The sequence below is a fragment of the Lepus europaeus genome, chromosome 8 (assembly GCF_033115175.1).
Source record: "Lepus europaeus isolate LE1 chromosome 8, mLepTim1.pri, whole genome shotgun sequence".
Classification (NCBI taxonomy): Eukaryota; Metazoa; Chordata; class Mammalia; order Lagomorpha; family Leporidae; genus Lepus; species Lepus europaeus.
This window is the reverse complement of record NC_084834.1, coordinates 87,775,440-87,799,678: the sequence shown is the minus strand read 5'-3', so window position 1 is coordinate 87,799,678 and position 24,239 is coordinate 87,775,440. Positions and strand designations below refer to the sequence as shown.

The 24,239-nt window shown below is 42.3% G+C and overlaps 1 protein-coding gene across 3 annotated transcripts in view; it reads right to left on the bottom strand.

The window, feature by feature from the left end:
• SNCA (synuclein alpha) overlaps positions 1-14,765 on the bottom strand; it is a 126,147-nt gene extending 111,382 nt beyond the window's left edge. Inside the window, exons 1-4 of one of the 3 annotated variants that reach the window (XM_062199162.1) lie at positions 14,690-14,765; positions 13,085-13,230; positions 6,619-6,660; positions 737-879 (exon numbers count right to left, since the gene is read on the bottom strand). In XM_062199162.1, the coding sequence (XP_062055146.1) occupies positions 737-879; positions 6,619-6,660; positions 13,085-13,205 (306 nt within the window). In that variant the 5' untranslated portion in view covers positions 13,206-13,230; positions 14,690-14,765. Of the gene's footprint in view, positions 1-736; positions 880-6,618; positions 6,661-13,084; positions 13,231-13,730; positions 13,802-14,340; positions 14,377-14,689 lie in introns of those variants that run through there. The other 2 variants (XM_062199163.1, XM_062199160.1) reach the window with 2 other exon arrangements.
• Positions 14,766-24,239: the final 9,474 nt, after the last annotated feature.

The window sequence follows — 24,239 nt, the reverse complement described above, 5'->3', positions numbered from 1 at the left end:
AGGGCTAACTTGTTCAAGGGCTAGCAAGGAGGTCATTGTGGCAGAGTGGAAACAAAAATCCTCCTCCTCCTGTGGCCATGAAATTTATAAAATGTCATCTTCCACACAACACCTCATATTCTATTACTTCCATGTTTAAAACAGAAGGTTTATAATCTTACTAGAGTCCTCTATTTGTTAAATGCAAAGTTACAATTCTTCTGAGAATTTAACAATCACCTCAAAACTGGTTTCTGGTAGTATGCATTTTGAGTCTCTGTTCTCACAAACATATATTTGTATGAACTGCTATGTAATATGCGAATATGCCATTTAACAGGTGATGTCATAAAGAAATCAAGTACCAGATATGAGTAAAGGATTTTTATGTTGGAACTTTAGAGATTAGCCACAAATGATTTGTGTTTCCAACAAAGAGACATTCCAAGATTCACAGTTAACATAAAGCATTCATTCTTTGTGAAATGTCATTGTTCCTTTTGGCATTTACCACATCGTTCATTTCATTAGCGCTCTTCCAGAAACTGAAACAGTCATGATGATTGTACAATTCGCACGGCATTTCTCGGTGTTCATACGATAAATACAAGCTCCATATAAAGGAAGTACTTTTTTATGAGGAGAACCAGGCAGTACTCCCCCACGGCAACCATCTTGTTTCTGAGTTTTGCCTCATTTGAAAATGAGCCATGATCTTGCGATAGTATAACTATAACGTCAAACTCACACAACATACCTTGCCTTGCTGGTCTTTTTTGACGAAGCCGGTGGCGGCTGCAATGCTCCCCGCTCCTTCCACTGTCTTCTGGGCGACTGCTGTCACACCTGTCACCACTGCCTCTCCAACATTTGTCACTTGCTCTTTGGTCTTCTCAGCCACTGGGGTGAATGAAGAGCAACAGCAGATTAAAGGATGCTGAGACGGCAGCAACTTTATAAAATTCTGCTTCCACTAGCAGTCAACTTCCATTCAGCCTGTATTTTTTCTTTTTTTTTTTTTTTAAGGTTTGTTTGTTTGTTTGTTTGTTTTGACAGATAGAGTTAGACAGTGAGGGAGAGAAACAGAGAGAAAGGTCTTCCTTCCATTGGTTCACCCCCTAAATGGCCACTGCACCGATCCGAAGCCAGGAGCCAGGAGCCAGGTGCTTCTTCCTGGTCTCCCATGCGGGTGCAGAGGCCCAAGCACCTGGGCCATCCTCCACTGCCCTCCCGGGCCACAGTAGAGAGCTGGACTGGAAGAGGAGCAACCAGGACTAGAACCCGGCACCCATCTGGAATGCTGGTGCCACAGGCGGGGTATTAACCAAGTGAGCCATGGCACAAGCCCCAATTCAGCCTGTATTTACACAGGCATTAGGCAATTGAAGGATCACAGGAAATAGTAGCTACCAAGATTTCTAAGTGAGAGGGATTACCCAAAATCTGCATCTTCACCGACATCCTGTTATAATCACACAGACTTTAGAAGGTGCCTCCTGTTTAATGATCACAAGCAGCTTGGGTTTGACTTATTTTAAGGAAAGTTGCAGAAAGTAGCACTTCCAAAGTCAGATATAGTGGAATCAGACTCAGCAAGAAATTTATTTCTTTATTTCAATTTCAGGGCCGATTCTTCTATCTCAATCAGCAAGTTCATTTTCACCAGATTGCTAAGCAACATGACACATTCTACTTACAGGTTGAGCATCCCTAATCTCAAAATTCTCCAAAATCTGAAACATTTGGAGTGCTAACATGATGACACAAGGGGAAAATTCCACACCATGAAACTTTGTTTCATGTACGAAATTATGTAAAACACTGTATAAAATAGCCTCCAGGCCATTCATATAAGGTATACATGAAACTCAAATGATGTGTATAGATTTGGGTCTCATTCCCAAAATATCTTATTTGGTATATGCAAATATACCATAATTCCCCCCACCAAAACAAAAGAGATCCAAGATCCAAAACACTTCCAAACCTAACTTTTTAGATAAGGGAGACTCCAACTGTTTTTGTGCTCATACATCTTACTATCAAAATGCACAATGGCAGAAGGAATGGTTAAGAAGGAATTCTGAACCTTTTATAAAATTTCAGTTCGTGAAACAGAAAGGTTCTTAATTATAAGATTGTCAGTAATTTTAATGGGAACAAAGCATCTAGATTTTAAGTTAATATGAAAATTAAGAGGCTTATTAAATATATAATTCATTTCCATAAACCAAAATGACACAATAATTCAGTATATTTTCTAAAACCAATTAAAAATTTAAAGAAGATGATGTAAATAATGTAAATTTATAATCCAGAGATTTAATTTCTCATCAAAAACTCTTGAAGACATCCTAGAACTGTATCTGCTTGTGGAATCAAGTTTTCTATATTATTTCAATATAATTATATAAAGAAAGCCCAAATAAAAATTTTAATTTCAATTAAATAAAAAGTTGTATGCAACCAAGTATAAAAGATTCTGTGCTGTTAATAATTCAATACAGGGAGCTGCAGCACATGGTGCAATGGGTTAATCCTCCGCCTGCGGCGCCGGCATCCCATATGGGCACCAGTTCTAGTCCCGGCTGCTCCTCTTCCAATCCAGCTCTCTGCTATGGCCTGGGAGAATAAGTGGAGGATGGCCCAAGTGTTTGGGCCCCTGCACCCTCATGGGAGACCAAGAAGAAGCAGTGCAGCTCCGGCCATTGCGGCCAGTTGGAGAGTGAACCAATGGAGGGAAGACCTTTCTCTCTGTCTCTTCCTCTCACTGTTTGTAACTCTACCTCTCAAATAAATAAATAAATAAAAATAATAATTCAATACAGAAATAAAACCATCCGTTTCTCTCCAACCTGCTATAACATCCATCCATGCCATGAAGCCTTCGGTCCTGTATCTCTTATTTGTTTACACAATGTCTGCCCTCTTTCCTTCTGCTCCCACAAACTCATTCCTGTTCCACTTTTCCCCCCAACATTCAGGAATTTGGGGTTTTGAGGGATTCATTCATTAGGCACTCTGTTAAGCAAATAAAGCCACATTTTCATGTTATACCGTCATTATATCCTCCTGGTGAGCATCTCTCTGAGAAACATCTCCAAATGCTACTCATGTGATCCTTTTCAAATCTTACACCACCAGTTTGGGGGGTCAATAATTAAACAGTGGCACAAAGCAATTTGTTTTCAAGTAGAGTATTTGGGTCATGAAAGCTAGGGTGGGGAGTAAGGACTCTCATCCAGGCACTGTAGGGAAGGGTGAAGCAGCCACATAGTCTCAAACCAACAAGCCCACAACAGGTGTTGTTCTCAGTCTGCCTTTTGCCCAGAATTCTTCAGGTTTGCCTAGTGACGTTGTGCCACTGAACATACTAATGTCTCTGAAGGAGTAACAGCTATTTACAATTCAAAGTTCAATTTAAATGCCAGTGAAAAGCTGTACTGGAAAATTTATGTTTTTAAACATTTCTGGAGTGTTGATCTTTTAAAAATGGTGAATTATGTATTTCAAGTTGTCATTTTTTCCTTTTTTAAGAACATGAACAGAAAGTTTTGCTTGAAATGAACATTTTCTTGCTATAAATCTCCCGGTAAGAAAAAAACAGATTTTGGTTTTTTTACAGACTCATAGTTTCTCTGCCCTTCATGAATTTTACAAAATCTAGGCAATCCTTTAGATAGAAAATTTTATGTATTGTTTTAATGCATCCAAACTATACAGTAAACTGTATTTGTTATGTAATTGCAACTCATGAGGCTTTGTGGCTGTAATGGTACATAATTTAGGCATATTATAAAATGACAGCATATACAGGTGGCAATAATAGACACATGTACTAAGATTTCTATAGGACTGACTTTGCTAGTATGTTCCCTGTTGCCCGTGAGCCTCCTTTTTATACCTTTGAGACCTTTCAGACTGTTTCCCTGCCCATCAACACTCCAAAAAGGGATAAAACAAAAGGTAAGAAGATACACTCAAATACATTTTGGATATAACAAATGGCAATTATTTTTAAGGGAAAAGACCTTCTAATGAGGGTCAAAGGGAGACACTACTCCAAACCAATTGATGCTATAATATTTTGATCTCATTTAGTTTTCCCCAAGTTCCCTCCCTTTCCCATTCTGGTACATGCAGCTCCATCTGGCCAGAAACCTTTATCCCACCCCTGTTGACTCAGCTAAGTCAACTCCTTTGTTAAAACCCAGATCAAATGTCACTTTCCATGTTAAAAACATCTTCTCCCAGAAAGTGCTTTGTTCCTTCTCCTGCAATTCTGAATCATTAAAACCATCTCTACTATGACATAATTATTCATTTACCAGTGTGTTTGTCCTGATCCATCACCCTATTTTGACTTATCCAAAATTAAGGACCTTGTTTTATGTTCCTTTATGTTATTTCACAGTGACAGGTAATTTAGAGTATGGGCCAACATCACAGCACAGCGGATTGAACTGCTGCCTGCAATGCCAGCATCCCATATCAGAATGCCAGTTCTGAGTCCCCGCTGCTCTGCTTCTGATCTGGCTCTCTGCTAATGTGCCTGGGAAAGCAGTGGAAAATGGCCCAACTGTATGGGAACCTTCCACTCACATGGAGTTCCAGGCTCCTGGCTTCAGCCTCGCTCAGTCCCAGTTATGGGCATTTGAGGAGTGCACATATTTCTCCATCTCTCTGCTGAAAGTAAATAAGTAAGAATTTAAATAACCCTACTCAAGAAATTAAGTAATTTATCTGACATGTGAGAGAAATTGTACTAATGGCAGCAAATTTCTTCCATTGCATTACATTAGTTATGAGAGCATTTTTGATATTTTACCACTGTCGAGGCGGTTAACTGGTTTAACAACCACAAAGACTGCTCATGCCCATATCTTCATACCCTTGCTGCTCGGCAGCATTTCTCATAGGTATCTGGAATACAAGTCTGTTTCAACCCCACTAAATGAAGATCTCAACAGTCAAACAAGGTTAAAAAATCCTGGTTTATAAACTGTGTTATTTCCTTCCTGTAGATTGTTCAATATGCTAAAGAGAAGATGTGGAATGCAAAGTTTTCAACAAGATAAAACTATAGAAACATGAGCTGGTGGATGGATATTCTTCAGAAAATGTTTTCTAAAATGTTGCCTTGTACCTGCCTCAGTTACCATCCCCTTCCCCTTTCTCCACTTATACACACATTGGAGCATTCTGGAAAAAGCTAAAAAATTGTGACATGTCTACAGTTACCCTTGTAACTCATCTCCTCCATGAGATAGTGTTATTAGCTAAGTACTTGAATTTTTACACAGGCTCTGAACACTGCCACTTGCTTATCTGGTTTTTAAGTGTAAATGGTTCTCCCTCAACTATCATGATGAAACACCATTAATCTGGGTTGGGTCTCTTCAGGCAGCACAGTCTCCCACTGTCAGCTAGACAGTCCTTATTAAAAACCATGCTTAATATCATCACGTTGGTAGGAGGTCCCAAGGTTGTAACAAAGCAAATGAAAAGTACAAAATTTGCTTCTAATAGACTCATTTGCAAGGGATGCTAGTTTCTTCTTATATCATCATTCATTATCAAAAGTACTCACTTAAAAAGTCATATACAAAAGTCACATGAAATTCATTTCTCCACCAGCTATAAAAATGTTAAGAAAGATCCACTATACAGCAATCAAAAGTAAAAACTACATAACAGAAAATGTACTTTCAGTTATCTAGTTAATTTACTCTTTTACAATTGAGAAAATTAAACCACACAGAATTTAAGAATCGGCAGAAAATCACACAGCCAGTAAGGAGAATGAATTTGAACTCAGGAGATCTGACTTCTGTTTATGCTGTTAATGGCAACACTGGGTTAAGACTCTATGTTCTGATAGGAACATGATATGTTTAAGAGGCATTATTATATTTAATGCCTTCTTATTGTGTGAATTATATTTCTGATGATATCTCTTGTTTTACCATAGCTATCAGGGAGCATGGAGTACTTGGAAGGTGAGACTCAATGACAACAAGTTTATGGGCTCATAATTTGTTACATTTTGGTTCTTCTTTGATTCTGCTGTAGCTATCCATGACTCTCATCCTCCTCATTACCATCATCACTAACATTTTCATCATTTTTGCTCTTTCTTTATTATAAATCTTCTTACAGACCTATTCAAATTCTTATTAAGATCAGATTACTGATCATCCCAAGTGTCTCCCAAAACATACTCTCAATCATTAAGAAAACATTATAATCAGTTTAAGATCAGAATATTTTATTGGGCCCTCCAGAGAAGTTTACTTTAATCCCTTGAAAAATAGAAATCTTTACATTTTATTTACACTAGCAATTTGCCAATTGGGCAGAATACTTAAATGTTCAACTACCACAATTTAAACACAGCTGGTCAATTCAAAGTCATCATTCTTGACAATGAAATATATGATTTATCTACGTATAAATAGGACCTATTTAAAAGTACTCCATAAATCATCAAGTACGCCCAAGGCTGATGGTCTCATAGGATGATCCTGTATGCACACGGTGGTTCTTCACAATTACACTCTAGATAAATGATGCTGGGGCCATACTAGTTACTAGGCTATGTTCCAATCCCATCCTGGACACCAGCTCTCCGGAGCTTACCTGTTGTCACACCATGAACAACTCCCTCCTTGGTTTTGGAACCTATGAAAACAAACAAATTCAAAATATAAGCTTCAAACTGCCTTATCTTACTGATTTGCTAGTTTTTACACAATTAACTTTAAAATCCTCAGTCTTCAAGAGCTCATATGTAATGACAGCTTCAGGGTGCAAAACAACTAAAGTGAGGAAACCAGTAACCACCACAACAAGTAGAAGGCAAAGCTAACAGGAGGTTCTCTCCAATTAAGATTCTTGCACAAGGGGCCGGCGCTGTGGTATAGCAGGTTAAGCCGCTGCCTGCAGTGCCGGCATCCCATATGGGGACCAGTTCGAGTCCTGGCTGCTCCACTTCTGATCCAGCTCTCTGTTAAAGCCTGGGAAAGCAGTGGAGATGGTCCAAGTCATTCGGCCTTAAACCCTCATGGGAGACCCAGAAGAAGCTCCTGGCTCCGTATTGGCACAGCTCCAGCCATTGCGGTCAGCTGGGGAGTAAACCAGCGGATGCAAGACTTCTCTCTCTGTCTCTCTCTCTGCCTCTCCTTCTCTAACTCAAATAAATAAATAAATCTTAAAAAAAAAAATTCTTGCACAGAACATTGACCTCATCCTCTTATTTCTCACTTTCTAATAACAACTTTTAGTGGGGAAAAAAAAAAAGTGATAAAACACTGGGACCCAGAGGGAAGACAATTTGGCTTCAGATCTGAAGCAGCTTTACAAATACAACACAGCTGAGATTCATTAACTCATGAAACATGAAATAGAAGACGGAAGGAGACAGAGCCTTAAGATTCACTGACCACCTCCTATGTATGAGGTATTTTTAGATCTCATCTCATTTCATGCACATACCATCCACTTAATATAGGTGTCTTATGGCCATTTTTTACATGAGGAAATTAAAAATCATAGCTAAGTCATTTGCCTAATGTTACACATAAAATAGGCTATAAGCACATTCAAACTAGGTCTCTTCACAAGGCAAGAATCCCGCTCCTCCAAATACAAACAAAATAAACAAAGAAAAAAAATCCCCTCAAATCTTGACCATTATTAAATCTGTATATAAATAATTATTACATAATTACTAAAACTGCTAATTTTATTCATAGCCTCTCTAATCTTAGCTTCTTCATTGAAATTCATACTTTTTTAATTAAAAGGTTTTTGGAGAAAATAATAGATTGAAAATTTATTTGAAAACTACTCTATAACTCAAATAATGTAGTTCTATCAAGAAATAGAAAAATAAGAGAAATAAAGGTATAAAAACTGAGAATTTAAACCTATATGTAGATGCTAAGATAGTTATCCACCTTTTGTTTAAAAATGCACAAAGTTGGGGCCGGTGCTGTAGCTCAGTGGGTTAACGCCCTGGCCTGAAGCGCCAGCATCCCACATGGGCGCTGGTTCCAGACCCTGCTGCTCTACTTCCTGTCCAGCTCTCTTATGTGGCCTGGGAAAGCAGTGGAAGATGGCCCAAGAAAGTCCTTGGGCTCCTGCACCCGCGTGTGTGACCCGGAGGAAGCTCCTGGCTCCTGGCTCCAGCCATTGTTGCCAACTGGGGAGTAAACCATCATATGGAAGACCTCTCTCTCTCTCTCTCTCTCTCACTCTTTCTCTCTCTCTCTCTCTCTCTCTGCCTCTCCGCCTCTCTTCTCTCTGTGTAACTCTGACTTTCAAGTAAAATAAATACATCTTTTTTTTTTTTTATTAAACTTTTATTTAATGAATATAAATTTCCAAAGTATAGCTTATGGGTTACAATGGCTTCCCCCCTCCCATAACTTCCCTCCCGCCCGCTACCCTCCCCTTTCCCGCTCCCTTTCCCCTTCCATTCATGTAAAGATTCATTTTCAATTCTCTTTGTATACAGAAGATCAGTTTAGTATATATTAGGTAAAGATTTCAACTTTTTGCCCATATAGCAACATCAAGTGAAAAAACTACCATTGGATTACTAATTATAGCATTAAATAGCAATGTACAGCACATTAAAGACAGAGATCCTACAGAATTTTTTTTTCAAATTAATTAATTTTCTATGCCATTTCCATTTTAACACCAGGTTGTTTTTTTTTTTTTCATTTCCAATTCTCTTTATATACAGAAGATCACTTCAGTATATAATTAGCAAAGACCTCATCAGTCTGCGCCCACACAGAAACGCAAAGTATAAAAATACCGTTTCAGTGCACAAAGTTGGGGTTGGTGTTGTGATGCACTGAGCACTGTATGGGTACTGGTTCTCTCTTTTTGTTTTTTTTAAGATTTACATTTATTTATTTGAAAGGCAGAATTAAAGAGAAAGAGATAGGAAGAGAGAGAGTGAGCAGCCCCACAATGGCCAGGGCTGGGCCAGGCCAAAGCCAGGAGCCAGGGGGCTTATTCCAGGTCTCCCACATGGGTGCAGGGGCCCAAGGATTTGAGCCATCTTCTGCTGCTTTTCCCAGCCTGTTAGCAGGGAGCTGGACCAGAAGAGTAGCCAGGATTCAAACCAGCGCCCATATGGGATGTTGGCACAGCAGATGGTGGCTTCACCTGCTATGCCACAGTGCTGGCCCCACACTGGTTCTAATCCCAGCTGATCTACTTCTGATCCAGCTGCCCGATAATGTACCTGATAAAGCAACAGAAAATGGCCCAAGTGCTTGGACCCCTGGCACCCACATGGGAGACCCTAATAGCATTCACAGCTCCTGGTTGTGGCCATCTGGGGATAGAAGATATCTCTCTATATCCTGAACCGCCCCCCATAACTGTGCCTTTCAAGTAAGTAAATAAAACCTTTTTAAAGAAGAGCATGGAGTTGGGGCCAGTGCTGTGGCACAGCAGGTTAACGCCCTGCCTGAAGTGCCAGCATCCCACATGGGCGCCAGTTCAAGGCTCTGCTGCTTCACTTTTGATCCAGCTCTCTGCTATGGCCTGGGAAAGCAGTAGAAGATGGCTCAAGCTCTTGGGCCCCTGCGCCCATGTGGGAGACCTGGAAGAAGCTCCTGGCTTCTGGCTTCAGATTGGTGCAGCTCCGGCCATTGCGGCCAGTTGAGGAGTGACCCATCGGATGGAGGACCTCTCTTTCTCTACCTCTCCTCTCTCTGTGTAACTGTGTAACTCTGACTTTCAAATGAATAAATAAATCTTTAAAAAAGAGCACAGAGGGTTTTTTTTTTTTTTTTTTTTTTTTTTTTTTTTTTTTTTTTTTTTTACAGGCAGAGTAGATAGTGAGAGAGAGAGAGAGAGACAGAGAGAAAGAGAGAAAGGTCTTCCTTTTTGCCGTTGGTTCACCCTCCAATGGCCACTGCAGCTGGCGCATCACGCTGATCCGAAGCCAGGAGCCAGGTGCCTCTCCTGGTCTCCCATGTGGGTGCAGGGCCCAAGCACTTGGGCCATCCTCCACTGCCTTCCCGGGCCACAGCAGAGAGCGGGCCTGGAAGAGGGGCAACCGGGACAGAATCCAGCGCCCCAACTGGGACTAGAACCCGGTGTGCCGGTGCTGCAAGGCAGAGGATTAGCCTGTTAAGCCACGGTGCCGGCCGAGCATGGAGTTTTAACTCTAAGTATGAAAAAAATAACTGCACACATTTTTAAAACAAAGGAAAATGTAGATTCTTTTTATTAAAATTAGCATATAAGATTAATTGATTACTCTGAAAAAAACTGAAAAACCATGGAGTAGAGCACAGTCACTTAGGTGAGTGTGCTGCTTAAAAATGCTACACAAGCCACTGGCTGTTCAATAAACAAAGAATAGATATTTACATGTTTATTTAAACATACGATATTATAAAGATAACTCCTGGCTCAAATTTTTAGAAACACAAGTTTGATCTAGTCTCCAGATCCAAATTTATTGTATAATTTTGAAGTACTCATACATATTTATGTCCTCAATAATGTGACGAGAGCAGCATCCCATATTTGAGTCTCAGCTCCTCTGTTTCTTGTCCAGCTCTCTGCCTGGGAAAGCAGTGGGCCACTGCCAGCCACATGGGAGATCCCAGCCATTGCGGCTATCTGGAGTGTGCACTAGCAGATAGAAAGTGTCTCTCCCTGTCTCTCAATCCCACCCTCTCTATCACTCTACCTTTCAAGCAAATAAATAAATCTTTAAAAAGTAAAATAATCTGATGACCAATAAGCTAATTCATAGAACTCACTATCTGGTCCTTTACAAAATAAGTTGTCAATCCCTGGACAATACTATTGTGTCTTCACATTATCATTTTCCTCCTGAGTCCTATATATAAATTTACCTTTCATTAGAGTTCTGAACATAGCCAATAAATTATATGTAGAATATACTTGGGTGTGTTAAATACCATGGTAGAAAATGGTTTAACAAATATGTGACACATAAACAAGTTAAAATTGTATACAACTGGGACCAGCGCTGAGTCATAGTAAGTAAACACATGGCCTGGGATACCAACATCCTGTATGGGCACCAGTTAATCTCGACTGCTCCACTTCAGATCCAGCTCCCTGTTTATGGCCAGGGAAAAGCAGCAGAAGATGGTCCAAATATTTGGGCCCTGCCACCCACATGGGAAACCAAGATGAAGCTCCTGACTCTTGGCTTTGATCTGACCCAGCCCTGGCAATTGCAACCTTGTGGGAATTGAACCAGCAGATGGACTCACTCTCTCTCTCTCATATATATATATATATATATATATATATATATATATATATACACCTTATATATAAAATTCTGATTTTCAAATAAATATTTTTTAAAAATTGTATACAATCATCTCAAAGAAAATAACAGAATTTGTCTCTGAGAAATAAAATCATTTCACGTGCCCAAACTCATAGTCAACACAAAAGCAAGTAAGTGTTGCAGATGATAAAACTTATTCATTACCAGGAAAGAGCAATGTATTAAATTAATATTTAGTAGTTTCTGAATTTACAACAAATGACTAGTTGACTCCCTAAGAAAAATCTTTAAACACACAAATTATAGTCAAAGAAGCTTGTACTTACAGAAGTTGGAAAACTGAGTACCAACAGAAAAATATTGATCATCTTTGTCATTGTATCAGTATTACAAATTCTAACTAAAATGATATAATTCATCCTTTACAAAAAACTTGCAATTAACTTACCAATTTTTCCCTCTTGTATCAGATATTTCAATGATATTTCCGAAAACATGTTTGCAGAAAAAAAGTAATTTAACTGAAGACTTATGGGAAGATCAAGCCAACATAAAAAGAGTCTGAAGAACAAGGAAAAAGTAATCTGCTGTAAACTTTAAAGAGAAGCAGTCATAAAAAGCATCTGAAGTGTAAGTTTTCTCCTTTGATCTACATCTGAGAGCAGCACAGCATCTTTCACTCCACAGACACAGGCACAGCAAGTGTATCGCCCATGCCACGCTAATGCTCACCCTCCACCTGACTGCTCAGACTAGGGCTCCTGCTGCTGTAGTCGCCACCAGAGAAGGCAGCAGAGCTCAGAGGAGCAGTGGAGAAAGAAGAGAGGGACAGGCAGTGTGTGTGTACATGATGAGTCTTCAAGAAGTTTTCCCAAACATGCCTACTGGGTAAAACTTATGCATGCATTTCAAAAATGTTTGACACTGAAATAAACTTCTCTTTTCATTCAATTTTCCATGATCCTTTTGTAGTGCCTTCCATGTGGATATGTACCTATGTGTTCATTTCTTCTCCAAAAAATTTAAAGTAATTTGCAAAATAACACCCAGTTTAACACAGTTCAAGATACAGATAAAAGGGTCAAGCTCTTGGTGGATACTCCCAGGTGGGAATTTAGAACCAAGTAGAGTGATAGGCAACAACTGCATGATTATTTTCTGCATGTCACTTGAGAGATGAACTACATAAATATTTCTGAAGATAGCTGCAGTATCTCTAAGCACTTCCTTCAGCCTTTGGACCGAGTGTCTACAGGAATCAAGGCATCACAAGGAGTAATTACAGCACAGAATAATCTCTTCTTTCCATTTTGGAGCCACAGTCACAGAGCAGGGCTGTATCAAAGTCTTATTTTATAATTGCCATGCATTAAAATTAGTAAATATTATTCATCATGATAAAAGAGATCAATAGTCCATGAATGATTTTGATTGTAAGAAATGTTTTAATTTTTTAAAAAAAGGACTAAGTTTTCCAAACAGCCCTCTGAATATAGTCACTCAAACACAGAAACATTCATTGGGGAAAAAAAGGATAAAAAAGTTCTAAGTGTTATTGCAACATTTAAAAATCTGGGAAAACAAAAGATTAGCCACATTTTCTCACGATTAGCTCAAACATACACCTTCAGACTCACCTACCTACCCAGTCCTCCGACTCAATCCATCCTTTTGACAAGTGATGATGCAAGAACGAATCACGTGAGAAATGTCAGCATTCTTGTATCCATCATTGTAACTCATCAGTCAGGGACCATTATCAGAATGACTGGGGGGGGGGGGGGTAGGGGGGCTACCTACCTACATAGAGAACACCCTCTTTTGTCTTCCCTGCAGCCTCTGCCACACCCTGTTTGGTTTTCTCAGCGGCAGCCACAACTCCCTCCTTGGCCTTTGAAAGTCCTTTCATGAACACATCCATGGCTAATGAATTCCTTTACACCACACTGGAAAACACAAAATACATGCTGAGTGAGAACTTTTTGGTAAAAGCAAGCAAAATTCAAACCATCCAAGCTAAAAACAAAACAGAAAACGAAAACACTAAAAATCTGTAGAAATCCCCAAAAGCGTGAAAACTCTTTGACGTGACCTCTCATTTCAACCAATTGGACAAAGCAGTCCGCCCCTCACTCCCACCCCAGCCCACTCCCCTTAAGCTTTAGCTTTAGGAATTCCTCCTCCCCCATCCATCTTGACTCATGCTGACCAGGGAGAGCATCTGAGCTGTTCTTACTGCATCTCGTAAGTGGAGTGGCAGGAATAGATGCGCCCTTCTTCCAACTTCCCAGGGTCCAAAGAGTGACCCTGTAAGTCAGCCGTAGGTTTAGAGGAAAGACCACAGGAAAAGGATGGGAGCTGGGGGCCAGGGCCAGGAGCATCCTTAAAATGAATCCCAGAAGAGGGGTAACAGGTTGATCCCAGGGGAGGGAAGAGCACTACTCACTCTGCATGTGGTTAAACCGCAAGACAACAAGGAAGGAACCCGGGGGCGCTTGTCTGAATCCACCGTGCCCTCCACCTCCGCCCTCCGCTATCTATCCAGAGCAGGCGCTGGTCTACACCCGCTGGCAGCGTCCACATCCCTGCCAGCCACACGAAAGGGCGTTCTCAGCCGCACCGCACCCCCAGGCAGACCTAGCGCGGGCACTTGTTAACCCCTTCCTACCTGTTGCCTTGTCCCCTCTGCACTTTATTTAGAAATTGGTCAAAGCTGTTTCCTCACTTCTCGGGAAACAGCGAGAAAGCGGCCTACGGGGTGGCGGTTCCGGTAAGAAAAGTTGGATGCTCGTGCTCCACCCAGCACCTGGCGCTTCCGCGGGGAAAGCGCACCCCGGAGAAGCCGCTGATCTCGCAGCCTGTGGGGAGGCCGGGGAGAGCCGGGTCAACGTCCACTCCTGACGTGCACGCGAGAGACCTGCACGCCCCGCGAAGAGCCTGGACACCGCGGTCCTGGGGTGCACCCTACCACCACCCCGCGTCCGCGGCGGCTCCTCTGCCTGCCCGGGTTTCTCCACGATTTCCAAAGCTGCCCGTTCAGAGCCACAGGTACTCACCCGAGAACTCTGCTTCTCCGGGACTCCGAGTCCTCCCCTCCCCCCCTTTCCCTTTAATTTAAACAAGTGCCAAATATTATTTAAACGGGCCAAGGGAGGGGACGGGAGCGCACAGGAAGGGCGGAGGCGGCGCCAAGAGACGGATGATCCCCAGAGGAGGCTGCCGTCAGCGCAAGCCGGCGACGGGAGGCGGGGGGCGTGGGAGGCACACGCGCGAACCTCGCGTCCAATTGCCACTCCCCGTCCCCCGCACGGAGGATGGGGGAGGAAGAAAGCGAGGGTCGCGAGGGCTGGAGGCAGGCGCAGGGCGGGGCTGCGTCCCGGGGCTGCCCAGAGGCCAAGCACACACCTCGCTGCGCGTCTGCACACACTCCGCTCCGCCGTCGCCCCGCTCGCGGGCCCCTGGTCGCGGCCGTCCTCCTCCACCTCCTCCTCCTCCGGCGCCCGGATCTCCTCGTCTCACCGCCCCCACGGCTGATTTGTCAGCGCCTCTCCCCGCCCCTCTCCCGCGCTCGCTGCGCTCCCGGCGCGTGCTCTCGGCTCTCGTGCTCCGTGGGGAGGGGGTGCGGGGCAGGTGGCCCCGGCCACTGCAGCCGCCCGCCTCGGCCTGGGAGGCGTAAAGGCGCGGGGCCCGGTGCTTCACCGCAGGCTCAGAGGCACCGGGAACGTGCGGACCTCCGGAGCGCTTTGGCTCGGGCTGAGGTCTCTCCTTTCCACCCGCTCCCTCGCTGTCTCCCTTCCTCTGGTTTCTCGGGGCCCTCGCCCCCAGCAGAGCGTAACCCTGGGGCTTGGGGACCGAGGAATGGGCGTCGCAGCCGAGCCTGGCTCCGGGAGCGGACGGAGGAGACGCGGGGCGCGGCGGGAGCGCCTGCACCTGCCCCGCGTCAGCCTCGCTTCGTGACACTTAGCACACGGCCGAGGGGCGCCGCGTGCAGGGTCGCTTTTGTTCGAACATCCTCGAGGTTTTCTGTTCTAGCTTAACCCCGGGTGAGCCCGAAAGGGTCCCGCGGGCAGGCTGGGGACCACCGAGCAAGAGATAGAGGTTCGGGAGGCGCGAGGGGACTCGTCAAATCGTCTCCCCACCAGGCTCTCACCATTTTCTTTTCCACCAATCAGCGGCTGCCAGAAGCTGATTTTTTTTTTTTTCCCCATCTGTGAAGCAGGCAATAAATATTCCCCCGCCGTCGAAAGCCGGCGGCCCCAAGGCTTTTCGCTCTGGAAATGCGGCTTCGTTTCCAGACTGCAGGACAAGGTCTAGGAGGCAAATCCAACGTGGTGCACGTTGCCCTCCGAGATGACACCCTCTCCCCTCACACGGCACACGCGAGGGAGCCCCCGCCGATTTCTGCGTCGTTTAACGCATTTTCACCCTGTCAGTGCTGAGTGGAAAACAGCTGTTCCTAGATCACACCAGAAGGGAGAACCAGGCTCCCCCCTCCAGCAGAAGGCCTTGCTTTCCTGGCCCGGTTCTGGGAGATGGGCTTAGCACGGAGGGGAGAACAAGGCTCTGCCGCCTCGTTTGTTCCTTGGTCTGTTTGTTTTGCTGCCGCTTGCACGCATCTGGGTTCTGAAATTTGAGTAAGATGTGCTTTCCACCTATAAAGCACAACTTGAAACCACTAGGGATGGAAGCGAAAGACTACATGGAAAGGATAGAGATAGCTAAATATAGAGATTGTTAGATAAAAGATGGATAGATGACAGGTGACAACCGATACACAAGGGGGGAGGGGATGGGTGGTAGAAAGAAATGATAGATACATTCTGTAGAAAAAAGTGTGAAAGTTAGATCACAAGTATTTATCACTTAATAGATTCTCACACTCCTTGCTTCACTTTCGAAAAGCAGCCTTTCGACCATGCAGTGGTTCCTATTTTGTTTTCCTGGGATCAGAGAAAGAAAGCAGACATGGGAGCTACTTTGCCATCTGATTTTAAGGCCGTGAGTGAGCAAGTTATGTCCTCCTGTTTCCAGCTTTTCCTCTCGTAAATGAGGAGATGAACTAGATGACCCCTCTCTTTTCAATTTTTTATTATGGAAAATTTTCAGACATGTACAGAAGTAGAATCAAAGACTCTCACATGAGTATCACCGAACTTTCACAATTTTTCAATGCCTGCCTGATTATATCTAGACTATAAACACTCCACCTTATCACTACCAATCTTCATTTTTTAAGTAAATTCCAAGTTTTACATGCATATTTTATCTGTAAACATTTCAACATGGATTCAAAAAATGTAAGATTATTAAACAATAATCACTATAGCATGAGAAAATTTTTATTCTTGGATATAATTTACATACAGTAAATGCTCGGCTCTTAAGTGTCCCTTTGTGTCCATTTTGAAAAATCTGCACTATTTGGAAAACCCAGAACATTTTCATCACCCCACAAAGGTCCCATGGACCCTTCTCAGTTGTGTACATTCTAACACTTCATCAAAATGGAATCATAAAATATGAACTTTATTTCCTATTTGACTTCTTTCTTGTAGCATAGTATTTCTGAGACTCATTCATGCTGTTGCATGAATCACTGGTTTGATTTTTTAATGCTTTTCATTACTGCCAATAATGCATCTTTTCCACTGTGACCCACCACGACCAGATATCTCAACAGATATAAATAATTATGACAGCTATTTTTTTAAAGATGTGTTTATTTATTTGAAAGGCAGAGTTACACAGAGAGAGGGAGAGGCAGAGAGACAGAGAGGTCTTCCATCCCTTGGTTCACTCCCCAATTGGCTGCAACGGCTGGAGCTGCACCGATCCAAAGCCAGGAGCCTCTTCTGGGTCTCTCATGCGGGTGCAGGGGCCCAATGACTTGGGCCATCTTCTGCTTTCCCAGTTCATAGCAGAGAGCTGGATGGGAAGTGGAGCAACCGGGTCTCGAACAGGTACCCATATGGAATGCCGGCACTTCAGGCCAGGGCATTAACCCGCCGCACCACAGCACCGGCCCCTGACAGTTATTTAATAGGTGATTTTATATGACGTATTTGCGGTTTACCAGGGACCTGGTCCTTTAAGATGGAGGGGTGAATTAAGTGACAGTTATTTTAGGTGTCATGAGCAAATCGGGGATTTATTTTGGGGATGATTATGCATCTTATAACATATCATGATTCCATACTTTTATATAGTACCTTATGTTTGGCAAAGGACTAAAGTCCCGTGTCACTTAATCATAACAATTGGATAAGTTAAATTTTATGTAACTTTTATAGGCAGAGAATCTGCTGGGGAGGTAGACTGAAGCTAATTAGCTTTATGGTGGCAGAGCTGAGATGATCTAGCAGAGACTGTACCATAAGGCACAATCAGCTCCTGAACTGGCAGCTCATTCCTGAAGCCTCATAGATTGAGTGTGTACCATGGGGAAGAAGTGGTGGGACCCAGCTCTGGTAGAAATAACCTTTGAATTTGGATATCACAATGGAAATCAAGGAAAATGTACACTATTATAAAGCAATGTATTCAGATTTGTAACTTCACCTTCTCTATGGCAGTACCCCGCGCACTCCCGTGTGAGATACGGGCATCCTAAATGGTGGATTCACCCGCTACACCACAGCACTAATCCTGATGTGAACATTTTCTTAATAATTACCATATATATCCTTCATTTTCTCTTCAGTACATGAAATCTCAATATTTTACCCCACATTAGTAAATTATTTTATCCAGGTTTATTTCAGTAATTTCACTATAGATTAGCATTCAATGAAATGTATACTTTCCCTAGGCTTAATTTTCTCTGTGAGATAACCAAATATTTAGTTATGTCCTGTGGTAAGCCTGTGCTATGGCAAAAACAGCAGAGCAGGAGCCAGCATTGTGGCACAGTGGGTTAAAGCCCTGGCCTAAAGCGCCGGCATCCCATATGGGTGCCGGTTCTAGTCCCGCTCCTCCCCTTCCGACCTAGCTCTCTGCTATGGCCTGGGATAGCAGTAGAAGATGGCTCAAGTCCTTGGGCCCCTGCACCCGTGTGGGAGGCCCAGAAGAAGTTCCTGGCTCTGGATCAGCATAGCTCCAGCCGTTGCAGCCATCTGGGGAGTGACCAGTGGATGGAAGACCTTTCTCTCTGTCTCTACCCCTCTCTGTAACTGTCTTTCAAATAAATAAAATAAATCTATAAAAAATTAAAAAAGAAACAGCAGAGTAAAATAACATGAAAGCAAGGAAGCTGCCCTTTACCAAGTGATTAAATAGTGGGAAAGAGTTAATTGAATGCACTTAAGAATGGAAAACACAAACTTTAGTAACTGTAGATAATGCTCCATATTTGTTGTGAACACAAGGACAATGTAATGTTGATCCTTGGGCCATCTGCTTCTTGTTCTCTCTCTGTACCTTCCTCTCATCTCCTGGAAAGCTGTGGGAAATACAGGTAATGAGATCTCAGTAGACTCTAGGTGCAGGAAGAAAAACCCAATGCCTTCTTTTTAGATGACATTGTATATGATTTGGAAAGGGAATGAGCTTGAGACAGAACAAAAGTGACCCCAAATAATATAAAGGGCAAATGAAGAAGGAATGTAGTGTCCAAAGAAGAGACTCTAATTTAATCCCACAGGCAACTTCATATTGTTTCTAAAATACCTTAGGCAGCAAATCATAATGGACAATGATGTAGAATGACGATAAATTGTGACTATGGGAAAAATGTCATGTGAGATATATAAAATTCAATTAGATATCATTTTTTACATCCTCGAAGTTTTGTGTTCCTACAAATAGGAAGGCATTCAAGATTCCAAAATTAAAGTCTTTAGGCCGGCGCCGTGGCTTAACAGGCTAATCCTCCACCTGGCGGCGCCAGCACACCGGGTTCTAGTCCCGGTCGGGGCGCTGGATTCTATCTCGGTTGCCCCTCTTCCAGGCCAGCTCTCTGCTATGGCCCGGGAAGGCAGTGGAGGATGGCCCAAATCCTTGGGCCCTGCACCCGCTTGGGAGACAGGAGAAGCACCTGGCTCCTGGCTTCGGATCAGCGCGATGCGCCGGCCGCAGTGGCCATTGGAGGGTGAACCAACGGCAAAAGGAAGACCTCTCTCTCTCTCTCTCTCACTATCCACTCTGCCTGTCAAAAAAAAAATGTGTTAAAGTCTTTAAGCCAGTTAGAAAAGATATTTAAATATTATGGGTTCTAAAAAATTTCAGATGATGACTTTAAAATTAGAAGACAAAAGCATTATTGATGAGCACAAGTAATATACCCCAGTGAGCATGATAGATTTCCAACAAGAGGGAAATGGCCAAACAAATGCAGGGATTCATTGAGGCCCTACTACTCATTAGCAGTAACTCAGGACAAGTCACTAATCTCTAGTTTTCTATTTCTACAAGGAATAGTCTACTTATATGATTGTTGTAAGGGATAAATGAAAGTTTTTATCGAAGAACTAAGCACAGCACATGTCTCAATACAAGTAGGTATTGTTATTACCTAGATCCCATGCCTTGGAGTTCATAGGAAACATTATTTCTTTTTCATTGCAGTGGTAGTCAATTTTATTCCCAAGCCTCCCCAGTCTCTCATCCCACTAGTGATACATTTGAGGTATCTGACAGCTCCCTTTCATCACTTGGTCTTGCTATAGAAAGTAAAACATTTCCAACCAGAGATGAAAGTCATGGAAAGGTGGAGTGGTAAACATCAAACAGCATTGGTAGCATCTTTAAGTAGAGGTGTGCTAATGTCTCTTTTCCTAAGGTGTAGGTTATAATAACATAACTCAGACTTTTGCTTCAGCAGCCTGAAGCAAACTGGAGCAGCATTGCCAGCATTAACATTCTCTATTCACTTTTTGCAAATTTAAACCCGGTTTCAGTAAAGGGGTAGTGACAGAATTCTGCGTAAATTTTGTTGATTCACCAAGAGAAACAAATGAAATGATAGAACACATGGTTCTCCAGGTTTGGAGCTCAATAAAAGCTCCCACATGAATGGCAGGAACCCAATTTCTTGAGCCACCACCACTACCTCCCAGGGTTTACATTAACAGGAAGTTGGATTCAGTAACCAGAGTCAGACCAAGTTTTTGGATACAGAATGTATCTTAACCACTAGTCTAAAGCCCTGCTCTATCTAGCTCTTTTTGTATATACATTAGTTTAATTCTATTCCTATTCTTTTGTTCGTAAGAGTAGGACAATAACTTGTCTATATACTCAGCCTAGTAATTCTTTAAATATACTAGAGAACTTCAAAAATTTAGGGGATAGGGAATTAAAAGTTGTTTATTTTGGTAGAAAAGAATTTTGAAATCTATGTGTAGTATCTTCATAATATACATTTTTTTTTCAGGTTTATTTGTCTGCCCTGAAAGGCAGAGTTCTGGAAAGAGGGGGAGAGACAGAGAAAGAGATCCTCCATCCAGTGGTTCACCCTACAATTGCCCAAATTGGCCAGGGCTGAGCCAGGCAGACACTAGGAGCCTAGAACCCCAACCAGATCTCCCATGTGGGTAGCAAGGGTCCAATTACTTGGGCCATCTTCAGTTGCTTTCCCAGGGAAATTGTCAGACACCTGGATTGGAAGTGCAATAGTCGGGACTTAAATTGGCACCCTCACTAAAATATTGGGCTAAAAGTTGTTGGGAGGGGATGGCAGATACACATGTTTAGATCATAACTATAAGAAATTCTAAGTAATCAGATTTACCCAAAATAGGCTTTTTTGTTACAGGCTATTGAAAACTTGAGAATTAATGAAAAATAAAGTTATGAATTTTTTTAGATAGCAAAATTTACAGCAAGAAAACAAAATTGTTTACTTACATAAATCTGATTCCCACATGAAGTCTGTCTCATAGATAAATCTTTATTTTTTTAATAATTTCTTTTTTTTAGATTCATTTATTTTTTACTTGAGAGTCAGAGTTACACAGAGAGAGGAGAGGCAGAGAGGGAGAGAGAGAGAGAGAGAGAGAGGTCTTCCATCTGATGGTTCACTCCCCAATTGGCAGCAATGGCCAGAACTCTACCGATCAAAAGCCAGGAGCCAGGAGCTTCTTCCAGGTTTCCCACGCAGGTGCAGAGGCCCAAAGACTTGGGCCATCTTCCACTGCTATCCCAGGTCATAGCAGAGAGCTGGATCAGAAGTGGAGCAGACAGAATTAGAACAGGTGCCCATATGGAATGCCAGCACTTGAGGCCAGGGTGTTAACCTGCTGCGCCACAGTGCCGGCCCCAGATAAATCTTTAAATTTGTCTTTAAAATAGAAAAAATAACATTTGATCTCCACAAAATGTGACCATCAAAAGGAAAACTGATTTACATAAAAATGCTTGCTTGGTACCACTCAATGGTATGCACCTCATTTTCAAGTGAGAAAGTAGTATGTATCTACCAGATCTTTAAGATTCAGACCAGAATATAATACACACTGTACACATGTACATACAATGTGGATACTATATACCTTAAAGTAAGAATAGGAGTTCCCAAGCCCTTTTAAATATAAAAAGAAACCTATGTTTCAATAACCAACTAAAGGAGAATATTCAATCTCCTTAATTATCTTAGAATATAGTCTTAACCTATAGAGAGCATTTAAATAGTTATGATACTCACAAGATAAACATTAATTCAAAGTGGATTTCCATGACAGGACAAACTAACATTACATACCACAGATACAATTATCTTTTCCTTTTTGTTGTTACACAAATAGTACATGCTCACTAAAGAAGAATAAATACATGCAGATAAGAAAATGGAAAAAGCAAATACAACATCATTAAGTTCAGCAACAAGAAATAATCTTTTGGCTTTTCTATTTAAAAATACCTTTCATTTTTTTCAAGATTATTTTTATTTCCTTGGAAAGCAGAGTTACATAGAGAGAAAAGAGAGAGAGAGGAGAAATTTTCCATCTGCTGGTTCACTCTCTAAATGGCCACAATAACCAGGGCTGAGCCAAGCTGAAGTCAGCAGCCAGGAGCTTCATCCAGGTCTCCCACACGTGTGCAGATGCCCAAGGATTTGGGGCATCTTCTGCTTTCCTGGGTGCATTAGCAGGGAGCTTGATCAGAAGTGGAACAACTGGGACTCAAATCAGCACCTACATGGGATGCCTGTATTGCAGACATTGGCTTTATCCATTAACCACCATGCCAGACCCTAAAATATTTCTAAAATATTATTTTTAAATGCCTATCAAAATCATTCAATATGTATCTTACTAATTCCACTTCTAGAACTGCATCCTAAGAAAATAATGTCATATTTCAAAGAAACATACAGTATACATGTTATACAACTTTAAGAATATTCCTGTATTTTCCACAGAAAGTTTCCACCAGTGCAATTGTCCAAGTTAAATTTCTGATTAGGTATTTACCATAGACTGCTTCCTATTTATGTGATATAAAGTCACACAGCTGGCCAATGACATGGCATGTTGGCTCTATGTTCTTTCTTTTTAAGCAGTCCAAAATACAGCTTCAAATACTTACAAGTGACCTTTCCCTCCACTTACTCTCTGATCTTAAAGAGATAAAGGTTAACTATCCTACCTCACAAATTCATGAAAATGGATTGCGCTAATGCATGTAAACAACTACTATGATAGCATGTGAAAGAGCTGAAAGAGCTGACCCCACTTAGCTTGTGAATCTTATTTTACGATAAAAAAAAAAAAAAGTGTATTTGTGGGTTATCCCATGAGTCTGCCTGCCTAGCCCATGCAGAAGGTTAGCCTGACTGCTGGCAGGTGGCAGGAGCCCGGGCACATTTCCCCCACCCCCACCTTCTACAAATCAGGTAAACTGCTCCCAAGTGTGGCCCAGGTCTATCAGGAAAGCTATGGTAGCTGGTAGCCTACGCTACCTTCAAGCTGATATCAGTTCTATCCTATAGAATTAGTGTTGCCCTGAATTAGTTATGCCCCTTCTGCCTGCCCTTCAACAAAGTGTGCGTGGTCGTTAATAAAGTGGACATGTTCACTGAAACTTGTCTCTGGTGCTTCTTGCCGACAGTGCACAGGCCTCGCGGGATGAGTCTACATGTTATCATTTTATTTCATTTGTCCTGGCTGAGACAAGTGCATATGCCAAAATAAGGCTTGCAGAATTATAAAGAATGAATTTAATTCATGGCACAGAAGAATTACTAATTGTAAAAAAAGAAAGTGGAGTTATAGAAACTTTTTCATGTTGGCAGAAATGCATCAAAAGAGTGATTGGCCAGCGCCGCGGCTCACTAGGCTAATCCTCCGCCTTGCGGCGCCGGCACACCGGGTTCTAGTCCCGGTCGGGGCACCGATCCTGTCCCGGTTGCCCCTCTTCCAGGCCAGCTCTCTGCTGTGGCCAGGGAGTGCAGTGGAGGATGGCCCAAGTGCTTGGGCCCTGCACCCCATGGGAGACCAGGAGAAGCACCTGGCTCCTGGCTTCGGATCAGCGCGGTGCGCCGGCTGCAGCGCGTTACCGCGGCGGCCATTGGAGGGTGAACCAATGGCAAAAGGAAGACCTTTCTCTCTGTCTCTCTCTCACTGTCCACTCTGCCTGTCCAAAAAAAAAAAAGATTAGTTGGCTCAGGTGTGTTTTCTATTTATTACTAGCTTTTTAAGCTAATTTATTTATCTATTCCTTTTTATTGTCAGAAAATGATAACCCCTTAAGAAGGGATGTCATCAAAATGTGCAGCTCAACATGATAGATTTCAGTGATTTATCATATATAGTATGCATCATTCCTTTTAAACATTTTTTATTCATTTGTTTTTTATTAATTTGAAAGGCAGAGAGAGCACACCCATCCACTGGTTCACTCCCTCAATTGCCTACAACAACAACCAAGGCTGGGTTAGGCCAAAGCCAGGAGCTAGGAACTCAATCCTGCTTCCTCTCAGGGTGTACATTAACATAAAACTGGATCTGGGATTGAAGCT